The 14,492-nt window shown below is 34.7% G+C and overlaps 2 protein-coding genes across 2 annotated transcripts; one reads left to right on the top strand and one right to left on the bottom strand.

Moving 5' to 3' along the window:
- Window positions 1-173: 173 nt before the first annotated feature.
- LOC145232212 (sorting nexin-8-like) lies at window positions 174-12,539 on the bottom strand. The gene is made up of 14 exons (XM_080096758.1): window positions 12,372-12,539; window positions 12,137-12,264; window positions 11,945-12,077; window positions 11,599-11,786; window positions 11,039-11,159; window positions 10,736-10,857; window positions 9,670-9,750; window positions 7,670-7,830; window positions 5,704-5,836; window positions 5,560-5,628; window positions 5,121-5,234; window positions 4,786-4,821; window positions 4,548-4,697; window positions 174-1,358 (listed from the first exon to the last, which is right to left on the bottom strand). The coding sequence occupies exons 1-14, from the start codon at window positions 12,385-12,387 to the stop codon at window positions 1,248-1,250; spliced, it is 1,563 nt and encodes a 520-aa protein (XP_079952884.1). The 5' UTR covers window positions 12,388-12,539; the 3' UTR covers window positions 174-1,247.
- On the top strand, window positions 6,190-7,246 carry LOC145237501 (uncharacterized). Its single transcript, XM_080100389.1, has 4 exons — window positions 6,190-6,240; window positions 6,303-6,408; window positions 6,765-6,896; window positions 7,052-7,246. The coding sequence occupies exons 1-4, from the start codon at window positions 6,190-6,192 to the stop codon at window positions 7,138-7,140; spliced, it is 378 nt and encodes a 125-aa protein (XP_079956515.1). The 3' UTR covers window positions 7,141-7,246.
- Window positions 12,540-14,492: the final 1,953 nt, after the last annotated feature.

Raw genomic sequence — 14,492 nt, 5'->3', positions numbered from 1 at the left:
CATCCGCCTTTTTTGTGATAACACATCTTTGCGAAATTGTCCATAAAGTTGCTTATCAACACTCACTTTGTGTCGCCGTTATTCCTGTTCTAAAAACCAAACTCATATCTACCACGTACAGGTTGCATACAACCATGCTAAAGATCTTTCCATCCCTTGATGTAATTGAAACCTTCTCAAATATCGTTTTTTATTATCGCTGCATTTTAATCAGTATGATGGGTTTCGAAATTTGATGTCTAAACAACGAGCTTTATGTGGAAGTGTGAAAAAAATATACAAAAAAAACGATACAATTAACATCCAGCCACCAGCTGCTTAATTAAAAACAACGTGAAGGCCGTTTTAAGGCACATTTCTGTAGACCTTTAAGTTTGCAATAGGCCAATGCTACATATTGCACATTTGACAAGAGCTGAGAGATAAATGAATTTGAAAGAAACAAAATATGAAAATTAATACACAACGATAAATACTGAGGCACATGACAGCAAACAGTCGCAAACACATTTGAGTAGGCCAAAAAAATTTACCAAAATGTATTTGGGTTAAGATAGTCAGAAAGATTTATACTTTAAAGTAAGAACAGATCATAAACATTAATACTAAGTTAATTGATACTACAAAGGAGTAAAAAAATTACAGTATTCCTTCCCTAACAATCACATTTTGCAGGACATATAAATGTTGTTTTAAGTTTTAGCTAAGATGATGATTGTCACAGAGGTTTGACAGCTTGAAAATTTAGTTGTAGAATATGCAAAAAGGACATTACTAATATAATGAATGATAATCCTGTTCTTTAATCCAATACCCAACATAACAAGGAAACTTAAACATATATATATATATATATATTTAATCATTTGATTTAAATGATGTTTTAAAATATTTAAAACATTATATAAATAGTTGTTTTTAATGGCTATGGAACACATGTACAAATAACATACAATACATAACCAATATACATATATTTATAAAACACAAATTAATGTATTCGTAGTTTGTTTTGGTTTTCATAAATTCCTTGGATAAGGAATAATCAACCACAGACAAAATAACATGAAAACATAATGCAGAATATGCTCATACTTTTTTCTCCACATGAACATGTTAAATGAAGCAAATAGCAAAATTGGCAAATAATTGTCGAGTAACTTAAGGCCACATTCAAAACTAATCACCAAAGCAACCTGTTAGAAGAGATATATATGTGAAATTTAGTGATTTAAACCTCAATTTGATCAGTGAGGACTCAAAGGCGGCTTTGGACTTGATGCTCCATTTCTCTGCTTTTCTGGAGAAGGTAATAGGTTACTAACTCTTGGTGCTAGCTCCTCCCAAAGCTTTGACATCTAAATGTATGTAAACAAAAATCTCTAAATATAACGAATATGAAACAGACTGAACAACAAGGTTATTCAATAATTAGTGATGGGACAGGTACTCAGTATTGAACGATTTCAGTGGTATCGATACTCATACTCGGTATCGAAATATTTTGCCTCAGTTTTCGATACCAACGTGTGAGTAACAAAGGCCAATTTACAACATAAGAATACGGACAACTTTAGCCCAATATTTGCTTCAGACAGCACAAAATTGGAAAAAAGTTCCGCCAGGTTACGTATTCTTTTTCGTTATCACATGGAGATTACATTTTTCGGCATGTGTGTGTGCATGCCTGTACCCCGACCATGTCAGATAAATTAGCCAGTGATATACAACTAAGTACAACACTACACCTAAGTACTCGGTATCGAACATGTGGTACTCGTACTCGATATCGGTACTCGCTTCAAAACCTGGTATCGTCCCATCACTATCAATAATGTTGTACAATGAATTTTTTTGTTTTTTTCCCTCAAAACATGAAAATCATCGAATTCCACTGCTGAGTGAATCATGAGTTGGCAAGCAGTTATGAATTTTTTATAACCTAGAATAACTAACAGATCCCAAGGGTACCTAAATTTACCTCAGATTCAACAACATAATTGTTTCCGCAAGAAGAAACGATTGGGTCCCCTTTGAAATATCTAATGTGGGTCAGTACCAATATGATGCAACCAATTTTAGACGAACAAATTCGTTAAAAGTATTTAGACAAACGAATTTATTAAAAGTATGGAATGTGTTTGCTGAATGTAACCAGGTTTATTTAACTTTCTCAAAAATATTGATATCTGCACAATGTTTATCATTAACATGGTTTTGTTGGGTGCATTTAAAATATTTATGTCATTATTGGAGTTGAAGATAATAAATGTGTGCTGCAACTGAAACACATCTTTTTTATTTCATTGCGGAAAAACATATTGCACACAGTGCTGAACTTGTGTATATGGCAGAAGTGTAGCTAAACCACCAACAATGAATGAAATTAACTTGATCATTTGCAGCATAACTTAAGATACAGACTACACAGCATAATTCCAACCAAATAATACACATGCTCTGTTCATGCAATAAGCAGGGGTCTATTCAAAGTGCCACATTTATAAAACTGTTATACATCAACTTAGGTAATACAACAAGCATTTTAATCAATTTAGGTCTTTTCCACATCTAACTGCCCTCAAACATTTGACTAAAACATAATAACTGGGGGTGGAATTTTATAATTACTAATTGTATAAATAGGTACAGCTACTAACACCATAACGCACACGACATCCAAAGTCGATTTGGTTATATCTCCAAAAATGCTCACGGTTAGGGCTATTAGGGTCGGGGTAAGGTATTAGCACTTAAAATTCAATAAAACTAACCCAAAAAATTAGTTACTAATGTAAAAAATTTAAAAACTTATTTCCCAACCCAACCCATTTATAGCCGCTAAATAAAAAATTCAGCTCTTTACGCCCCCTAATCGACTTTGGGTGTCGTGTGCGTTATGGTGTTAGTAGCTCTACCGTATAAATACATTCAAGAACTGTGAGATACACAATAGGACTTAGCTAACTTAACATATAACCAGATATTATTTTATTTTTCTTGGGTTCGAACCCAGGACATTTCCAGGGATGAATCCCAAGTTTTTTTGTCTGCATGTGGGCCAGGCGCGCTGGACCACTTAGCCAAGTTCCAGGCCAACCACATTTTATTTGTCTTGCTAACAATCACCAGACCCCTGTCAGTTTAAACATGTTGCTATTTTAATAAATTGTGTTTGATGGCAATTGTTTGTGTCTTTCATGATCTTGAGAGCAGCGGACACTGATATAAGGCTATGTATAAAACAGGCAATGCCTTTCAAATACAAAAGCAACTAGCTTTCATTCAAACTTGTTTTGCTTTCACACCATTTATATCAGTTCTTCCTAAACTGCAAAGTGTTTGAAACTTTTAGTTGGTAAATCTAGTATAACTTTATGTGGAAATGTATGAATATGAATCACCTCCAGCAAGTAATAACCATTTGTTCCCAATCCAAACGACAAAAGATAAAAATTGGTGCAATAAGCCCTGACTGTGGCTGTGGCAATTAAATTGGGTTTTGACTGTTTTTTGAAACTTTCGTGTTGCTGAGTGAACTTAACTGCCTACCTTTGCTCAAAAGGCAAGAACTTTCAGGTTCAAGTCCACTGGTTTAAACCAAATGTTGTGTCAGGTTAGGTGGGCTCTAACATATTGTGCAGGACACAATCTCTGGGCTTTAAAAAATCCACATGAAAAAAACATTAGATTTTACTCCACAAGAATCCAGAGTTTTTCTCTGTACCAGCACTTCCTTGAAACCTATTTGTTGAATAATTATCTCCTTCACACTTTCAGCTATAAATATATATACTCATAATAAATCAAATCATTTCAATGCAAACATTCCACAGTTATCATAAGACTCTCAGTTCCGTTGAGTGGTCCCTTTAACTAAACTGAATTACCACAAAACTGTACTAAAAATTGATTACTTGCTTATTGCACCCTTATGCCACATACAAGTCACAAACGGGTTTGTAACCTTGCGATTAGAGTGGGAAATGCGATTTATGTATTTACTGCTAATACAAAAGTAGTGGTCCATTTATAAAGGTTCACAAGAATACAAGCGACTGTTTGTAAAAATGTCAAATAGGACTTAAAAAATATGTGTTTACTAGTCGCTGTTGTAACACAAGCATGGTGTTTCACTCAGTATTGACATGTCATGCAGAAGGGACATCTGTAGCTTAAATACAAACCTGGTGGCTAGATAAGAAACCTTGAGAGTGAAATAAACTACAGTGTAAACCATTGGTTCTCGACCTTATAAGGACCATGGCCCCATAAAAAAAGATTTTGGGCCTCATGGTTCCCTTTGAATAACAATGTAAGATCTGTGGCCCCTTGCAAAAAGGGGCGGCCGAGGGCTCCGATTGAGAACCACCGGTGTAAAAGGTAACAACACAGCATTTGTGATGTTACAATACACCGAGCACACTTGACCGAGTACCAAGCATTAACATAAGATGCTTGGTGCTCAACCAAACAGTACGATTGTAAATTAAGATCATCCCCACCCCTTTCCATTAAAACAGAATAAAAAAGTAAATTTCTCAAACCTCTTGATGCCCCTTGATTTGTGTTGCTACAAGAGTGGCAACCACCTCTGATAAGATTTGCATGTTTGCGTAAATCAACTGTGTTTCCAGGTGGATACAATGCAGCGAGAAGTAGTTGCGATTTTCACGAGTAACAATTTCATTTTCTTGCTGTTTAAAGTATATTTTAATTTGTAACCAAACTTGAAACAGTTAACACAAAATGGACTTTAGAAGAACTAAATTGGATGCTACTTACAGCGACAATCCTTGATTCAATCTTGTCCACCCCACCCTGTAACAGTTATGCACACACTCTTTTACACCCATTTTGGTAACAAAATTAGAATTTTTGGTAACTTAACCAACAACATTACATTGATATGCAAGATCACATATATTATGTCTCAGGATCACTGGCAGTTTTATTCAATGATGGTATTGTGCTTTGTATTTTCAAGGTAATGTTGAAATTTTATGCAGAAAATAAAACTGTGGGATAACATGTGAATTAAAAACATTCCATAACAAATGCCAATGAACAGAGTTAACACCAACACCTTTTAAATAAAATAAAAACCTCTACAAAGTTACCTGTTCCATATTGGTAACAGTAGCAGCCATTCGTTTGTTTTTTAGGGCACCATATTTCTTTAAAGCAGAGTTGTGTTCTCGCAACACTCCACGCTCATGGCGTTCACACAAATCCTATCACAGAAAAAATGTCACTGGAAATAGGATGAACGACTCTTTGGCAGATGAGAATGCCTAATCCTAATGTGCCAAGTTTAAAGTACATATCTTCCATTAAACATAAACATGATCTGTGTCTTTTTGCATTTTTTAAGAAACATACTATTTGACTAATGGACAAATGACAGAAAAACAAGTATATTATAAAATCTTGTGTCATCAATTTTTGTCTTTTTAACTCCTGGTTTAAATTATGCTTGGTCAGACCGTGCATATACTCTCAGTAATCTGCCTTGGTACAGCTGGACAAACTTGAAAAAAAACCTTAGAAAAAGCTTACATGGTATGCAATAAGTTGATCATAGAGCATGTTTAGTTGATCCACCACTCCTTCCTCTTCGCGAATTCCCTAAGTCCAGAAAACAAGAAATGCTTTAAAAGACAGCTTAAAGCTAATGAGCCAGAACGTGTGCAATTGATTTACCTGTAAAGAGTGCTTTTCAGCAATGGAAGAGAATTCAACAGACAAACCTCGGAAAGATTGCTTTAACAAACTCAGCACATTGTTTCCTCCTGTTGCCCAACGAGAGGCAACTGCACTGTCATTTCCTAGTGCTCTGCAAAACAACTTTGTCATATGATATGTGTGATATACAACTTAATTACCTTTTTGTATCAGTTATTGAAATGCTTCTTGGTTGATGCTTATACAACCAAAACAATTTTGCCAGCATTAAAACACTTTTCCTTTAACTGTATATTCAAGCTTCTATTGTATTACACTGGTGTGAATTATATTTACCAAAATGAGAAAAAATACCTAGCTAACAACCAAAAGTTTAATCTGAAATCATGTTTCCAACTGACTTGATTTTTTTTATGTAAACATGCTTGCCAACAGGCAGTACACACATTTTAGAGTTCATATGTTTATCACATCATCATACTCTTTGTGACATCACAAATACTAATGCAATCAGTAACAACAACAAAACAAAGGTTCAAATCAGCAAGAAACATGGTAAGTTCATTTCATGGCAATGCTAAAATAGCTTTTTAATAAACTGTATGTTTTGTTAAAAGTTGTGGAACAGAAAGAAGTTGGATATCAGGAAAAAAGACATCAAACCAGATTTGCAAAAGTCTGTCATCAAAATTGTAAATCTTTGTGAAAAACACTTTGAGGTTTGTTTGTTTCTTGACACATAAATATTGTTCTCGAATTATAAAATTCTTTAAAAAATTTTTTATTGCCTAATGCTAACTTAAAAAATGCCTGCACCTTGTATTTTATCTTTTTGCATTCTTAAATATTAAAGAAACAGCACACTATTTAACATCATAACAATTGCTCAAATATTTGTATAATTTTTTGTTCTTAACCAGAAGTAAATTTACCCCAAAGGGTAAGTGAAAGTGCTTTGGGGTTAAAAATGTAGGCTAAATTTTGTTATGTGTGCAAAATTTTAGGGTCATATATTTGTATTTAAGTTGTCAGGAATTACTTTTTTTTGTTGGGAATTTTTCAATTCTTGTTTGTGCCAGGCCATCACCTTTGTTTACAGACCCACAAAGAAAAAGCAGAATATGTAAAGACAGAACTGGATGACAAATTCAGAGGACCGTGGAATGTGGTAGTGGGACAAAAGTTCGGTGGCGTGGTTACTTACATACCAGGTACTAACCAAAAATTCACCTAAAAAACCTGTGGTTTCCACAGTTGTGTTGAAGTAAACGTTTTTGTAACTAAACTTTTCAATTTTTCGCCATCAATTTCTGACCGATTTATTATTCATTTCGGCTAATAGAAAACTAATGTTTTGTGTTAACAGAGCATTTCATGTACTTTGGTGTGAAGGGCACATATTACCTTGTTTATTGCACGCGAAACATGAAAAGGGCTGAGAAAAGAAGACACTGAACTGATGTTTTTTCGTTCACAAATTTCAGGAGTATCAAATGTGCAGTGCACACTACATTGTTTTGACATCTTGACTATGCAAACATTACATGTTCCTTCAAAAACAGTTTCTTCACACTCTTGTTATTTTTCGATACATGACTCTCAATTTACTATGCTTACTTTACTGCTGGTTTGTTTACAAAAAGAACACTTTAGACCAAACCCACTAATATAATGTAAATCCTTTTGCAAAACGTATGCAACCTTTAAAGTGAGACAGTTATTTCAGTGGTAGAAGAGTTTATGTCCTAACATTTATACTAAAATATATCTACTGGGGGTTGAAAAGTATATATATTGCCAGCCTAGTAGCCATATATATATACATACATATATATATATAAGATAAACAAATTTCTTTACAACAGTAATTTTGAAACAAAAAGCAGACACTTGGCTGCTGTTCGTTGAATAAGGATCTGCAATGCAGTCATCATAGTGCAAAGTTTGAGCACCCCTGATTTTTTTGTTTATTTTTAAAACTTACATTAACTCAGTTCCAAAACCTTGCATATCCGCTGAATTTCCTTTGGATCTCTCAGCAATCCTTGTTGCCATGTCACGCAGTTTTTGAACATGGGTGGTCACTTGTTTGATTTGTTCTTTGCTTGCTGCAAATTCTGTTTGGGTGTCAGGGGGAACCAGTTCCTAATATGAAATAAAACTTAGGAGAAAACTTTGGTTTAATGTCATGTATAACTAGAAAAGTGGCTTTCTGATATACTTTCATTTTATATATTTTATACAATATTTATCAATTTACTATACTATACACAATTTTATCTACATATATGATTGTTTTTGCAAGCAAAAATGAATGGGTCCCCACACGCGTGTTTATGCGGATTTACGGTAAACCTATGTTGCGGTTATTTTTAGATTCTTAAGGGCAATTTTTTCACAAAGCATAAACTTAACTTTAAAAGTTCTTTTCCATATTCTTTTAGCATCATTATTGTCATATAATTACAAAAAATCGGTGAAAAAAGAACGAGGAAAATACATTCAATTTAATCTCTTGCTTTGACCTTGATATTGTCGTTTAAGTTCAGTTTTTGAACACAAATTTTTCTAGAAAGCCTTAACTGTTGTATTAGACACCATATAAAAAAAGGCGTTTGCTACATAACAACTTGTTTTTCACTTAACTTCGTTGCGCAAAAACGACCGTTTAATGACCTTTTGACACTGTTTTTAATAGCATGCAGTCCTTAGTGTTCAACAATACCGTTCGGCCTAATTTATACATGACTTAAGTACTGATTCTTGAATTGATTTGTCAAAAATAAAGAAGATACGTTATGACGAAAAATTCGTAACGGTGTTGTAATGCCTACAAGTTGACCTTTAGTGACCCATGGTTATAAGAAGGCCAAGGTGACAACGAGAATTTAAAGACCATTTATCCCGGCATTCGAAAAAGTTAAGTTTAATAAATTTTATATTTATGTTGATCAACGATGTTTTGCCTGACATAAACGAAACCGAAGTGCGTTTATCGAGTTCGAATTACGTCTCAGGTGTAAAACCTGCGCCAAAACTGAAAATGCGCGTGATAAGTCAATAAAACGACACAGCATAGTTGCACAAAAAAACAGCTGACTACTAATCACAGAAATGACTGTCTCGTCTGTCCAGACGTCAAGCTGAGCACTCCCGCTCTGCCGCCTTAATCGTAAACCAGTGAATTCCTCCCTTGGGACTTATATCTGACTGATAGCGTACACATATTATGGGTTGTAAAGGTAACCGACAAAATTTTAAATACTAAACGAATATCCTGCTTAAACAATTGTTAACTTTTTCAAATATTTCTTCATCATAGGGCATGTATTTCTGCCTTATTTTGGGGTTTAAAGGGTAAAAAATGTGTGAATCCGAAAAAAGATACAAAATTCTTTAAAAAACTTTACATTACACCAAACAACAAAGCATGAAACTCCACGATGCTGTACTTTAGTCAGTACAGCTGTTTCAAAAATTTTATGTTTTGGGGGCCTGTGGGTGAACCGCTGGGTCAATTGGGGTCAAATTTCAGAAGGATCAAATTTGGATAATTAACTAACATCTCTGTAAATTTGAATAAATTTGGAGCACTACTTCTTGACCAAACGCGTCTCACAAGCTAGCGTTGGACAGAAAAAAGAAATACGGACAAAAACAATATGTGTCCCCTTCAGGGAAGGGGACCCATAATAATACCACATACAGTATGAGTAAATCTGGTATGCAAAATCATAAAAGAAAAAAAACTTGAGACCTGTAAAGTACAGTAATGTGGAGGATATGGTTGTTTTAAAAACAAATTAGTGCTGTAAGTACATTATATGAAGTGGTCACACATGTTTGCGGTTAGTTAAGTACAAAGGTATCAAGCTCTTCATTTGTAGTTCAAATCACTAAAAAGCACCTATGCCCCGGTCAGAATATGGTTTAATTGGTAAGTGCAGAGAAATATAGGAAAATCATAGTTTAAAAAATGTATACCTTGGACTGTGATGAGAGAGGACTAAGCAGAAATTCGTCTGGCGAGCCTCGAAACTGTTCCTTTACTTTGTGGGAAACTTCCTATTACAGGAAACAGACAAGAATTATTGTGTGTTGGTCACACTGTGAATGGCTGGGTCAAAAATAGTGCTGCAGTATAGTTCAAGCTTGACCTAGTGGTATGGCATATTTAAAACAATGTTTGTTTATGCTACGCTCTAAAAAACAAAATCTAATTTTTTTATTCATATGTATTATAAGGCAACAAACACCATGGTGTTTTAAACCTTACAAATGCATTTCAAATTGAAAGTTTACATTTAAACTTTGTCAAAAGATATTGCAAGGTTGAATGCAACAGCATTGTATGCATACAGCCACATGAGACAAAAGTTACTGATTAACCTGTAAAACTGCTGCATACAAAACAACCTATTGTGCAGAGAAGCTGAACCAACTTTTTCCAAAAAGGTCATAAGACTGCACTCATAAACAAGGGGGGAATGTGGCTCATGAGCAAGTTGGCCCAACTGGTATACAAAAATCTGCATTCGTGTATACTAAGATCAACTAACATTTTTTAGAGCAGTGGTTCTCAAACCTTTTTGAGCGCGACCCAAATCTGAACTTTATGTGCAGCTTACGACCCAAGCCTCAAACAACAAAAAATGTATTTTTTTCCTTGTACGAATACTAACTCATCCTTGAACGCTAACTGTTACATCTCCAAGTTCAGTTTCGCATGATTAACTTGTCCTAATGATTGGTTTATTTTACTGTACAACGTGGTTGAGTGAGGCTGTACTTGGCTATGGCTATACTCTGCCATCAAAACTTTCAGAAAATCACTTATGATGCAATACTCCAAGTTACTGAGATGAAGCCACATAAAATGCTTATGATGCAATAATTCAGTCATGATGGAGAATCAAAAATACTTTAAAAAATGAAATGAAAAAAGTTCGTTTGGGCAGAACTGAATCACCATAGCGCGACCCATTTTTTGACCCTGCGCGACCCATACTTTGAGAACCACTGTTTTAGAGTAATGGAAAAATACTCATACATGTCCATTGTAGGAAAGGAAAAATCTCAGGGCTGGAGAATCATGCATGGCTGGATGTCTTGCAATAATTTGTAAAAATCGACGCAGAGCTTTTCTTCGTGATTCTATGAAGTCTCTGTCAGCTGCAAATGCAAACATATGTGTTTATGCCCCAAAAACTGACCTTTTATTGTATATATATAATACTGAAGTATTTCAGGAAAATTTACTTCAGTATTTCACAAGAACACAGCAAAATCAAACATAATAGAAACCAGTTATACTGGCTTTTATTTTAAGACAACAAACTGCAATTGCACTCACTGGTCATTAAAACTTTTTTGGGAGGCAACTTGGGTATCATTCTGTAAGGAAATACTTGTTGCAACAGTTCATGAAACGCACAAAAGTCATTGTATCTACGTTTCACAGTGCAGTTGTTACTCTGCAAAAATAAAATTTATCACTATACAAAAACTAAGTTTATTAAAGGCAAGATTTTAAAGGAGGTGCCTTAAATACAGTTTAAAATACAAAGTTGCCAACATATTTTTAAATGTGTATAGTATATTATATAATCATGAGTCACCACACACCCAGTATGAGAGATGAGACAACAGTCACATGTAATAACAGACTGAAACATATTTTCAAAGTGTTTATTTTATTTGCAAACATTTTTACAGTATAATTGTTTTCCCGAAAATCAATAGATCCCAATACACACAAAGTTGTTTACCTTTGGAAACCACAGAATTCCAACCAAAGCAATAAATTTAAATGTATGGCTCAACCCTACACCTATATCTACCAAACCATTTTATTGCATTATTTTTTTAGAAAGGAGGTACACAGACACAGTTAACATTGTAGGATTAACTTACCACACTGGATACTTCATATTCAACATGCTTTAAAAAAATCCCTTTTTTCTCTGGAACTAGGGTAACCTGAATGGTATCGAAAGCACAACACTGAGCATAAGTTGTGTTGAGTTCTGTGGGTGATTTTTGATTCATTTTACTTAAACGCTTCAAGTTAGTTATGTCTCCAAGGTTTGGGCGAGGGAGTTCTGAAAAGCAAATTGAATGGCAACATTAAATTACTCTCACTACTTCCACCCCCCACACTTATATAGTAATTCTAGTAATACATGTGGGCAATTACTTGCAATTCTCTCTACCAGATCTAGCATGAACACAAATTTAATGCAATTAGAAATTAGTTTACCTTGTCCTGAAAAATTGTCTAGTAGTTTCAAATTGACACCTTTTCCTTGTTGAACAAATGCAACCAATGCTAATGCTTTGTACAGGTTACTTCGATTTATAGTTCCGTTTTTGCATTCAATGCAATCCCATATCTGAAACAAAGATGTAAAATGAATTGTAGTAACAGCACACAAAATATCGATCTTTTTACCTGACTTAACACTGTTCTTTCCAGGCCTGAATTGCTAAGGACTTTGGTTAAAAGTTGCTGAGTAATTTCATCATTTGCATTTGGACACAGTGAGTCATATACATCTCTGTAGTAGGGTGGAACTGAACCTGGCAACGTGACAAAATTTAATATGCAATGTAAACACCAAAATTATGCTTGTATTATATATATATATGTTTACAAAAGTGGCTTATGCACTAAACAAATGGGTTACCTGTCAGTTCAGTCATTCTGATAATTCAAATGTTCTTGAATCAAATTTTAAGACCAAGATTGTTAAAAAATGTTGAATTGATTGCAGTACAATTAACACATGTTAGATTTTACTGCATGCAACATACACCTACCCCTGCAGTTTAATAAATTAATGGAAATGAAACATTTAAAGCATCTACTAATCCCTAAATGCTAAAGCCTAAAAACCTTACAAGCTACTTATATCACCACAATTGCATTCATTATCAATATGTGTCTTATATACAGAATTATACACATTATAATAATAAACTTAATCAGAAACTTTAATCAGTTGTTGTACTTCATAATTTAAACCAGGGGTGTGCAACCTGCGGTCCGCGGGCCAAATGCGGCCCTTGTTTCAAGGTTGTGTGGCCTGCAGAGACCTTGGATTTCAAATGTCCTAGCAAACGAGTCAACTATTAAAAATCTTTGAGCAGATTCATGCACCCGATGCTATTTTTCTGCGACCTGGCAATATGTGGCTAGAATCTAATGCAAATTCTACTTGTAGTTAAGCATATTTGGTAAGCAACAAAGAAAAATCACCTTGTGTTATACACAGGTGCGGCCCGCGATCTAATTTTGGCAATTGTATTTGGCCCCACAGTAACAAAGGTTGCACACCCCTGATTTAAACTATTAGAACAAATCTACACAGAAGCATGAGAGCTAATGGCAACATACATTCAAACATTTTTTAATCACATTTACAAAAATTAAAACAATAAAAATGAAAAAGCTAGGTGTAAAGACTGTAAACAGACAAAATGCAACTGGGTGAACCAATGACTACTTCCTTCCCTACATGTGTGAACTGCGCTCGTCCGCAAAACGACAACATTATTTAACATTGACAGCACAACAGTCATTTACACAGCGCATTTGTCCTGCAGCGGTAGGACGTAAAATAGATTAACGGTGAGTTAACCTGCCTACTGGTCTCAAAACCAGTTCGAAAAGAAAATGTAACGTTACTTCTACATTATTTGCAGCAAATTATGTCAACAATTCTGCTCAGACTTAACTCACTCCGTTCGCCTACATATTTTTTTCAATCACGCCACCGCAATTGGAAAAAGCTGTGAAATGCGTCACAAACTGCACGTTTAAAATGTCAAAGGTCATGTCAACAAACCTTCGCCAGTGATCAATTTTACTACGTTCTACTTTGTTTTTCTGTTTGTATCTGTTATGACTGCTGTAAGGCCTTATCTAGTTATGTGGGCCTGTACACAGCCACTGATACTATTCTAAAATAAACAAACACAGGAAACATGGACAATAGAAAGATTTTAACAGGCCTTGTATGGTCTATTTTAAAATGGAACATAAAAAAGCATTTTTGCTGTATTTTTATAGTACGGTATTCATGCAGTTGCACCAATGAAATGTGCACGAAACCAGCCATAATGACGTGCGGCGTACAAAATTCAACTGTTACCATAAACATGTTTTGCCATAGTGACGTCACACGAATTCACTCACAGAAGCAGGAGAGTTGGTTACCGTCGCAGATCTCGCAGTGATACCCGTTTTTTTGCTTATTCGAAAAGCTTGAATTGATAAAAGCAATTCGTATCCTGAGCAGAAAAGCGTTGTTTCAACTAGTTTTTTATTCAGCTTTCGGCAAATTAACGAAGTGATTGTTTACAGGGCATTTAGCAGGTTAAAACACAAAAAGAGGAAGTTTGCAACGTTAATGTGGTAGTATAGAGACTGCATTTTGTAACAATTCGAATAATAGCGTTATGTCGCATGTTTAGTTGTTACTAAAACACGAAAGCGGCACGCACTATAGGCCTACACGGTTTAAAAGTGAATGATTTATTTTAGGGGAATCTAATGATTTAAACTGAAAATCAAGAAAAGGCACCCAAACAATTAAACTGATTTAACCAAATTGCAAAGAAGCAGACAGCTTAATTGCGTAGTCCTACCCGCAAGTATTGAGATCATGGCACTGAGGCGAGGAACCTGTACTCGGTGGATGAATAAAAAATAAAATATGAATAAAAATCAACAACCGCCTTCTATAGCCCAACACCTAAATCACATACCTAAATTTGTTCCAGTTTTTGGTGTGTGATTTTTTTTC

Source organism: Phallusia mammillata, chromosome 1 (assembly GCF_965637545.1).
Source record: "Phallusia mammillata chromosome 1, kaPhaMamm4.hap1.1, whole genome shotgun sequence".
Classification (NCBI taxonomy): domain Eukaryota; kingdom Metazoa; phylum Chordata; class Ascidiacea; order Phlebobranchia; family Ascidiidae; genus Phallusia; species Phallusia mammillata.
The sequence above is the reverse complement of the archived record's forward strand: the minus strand, read 5'-3'. Positions and strand labels throughout refer to the sequence as shown.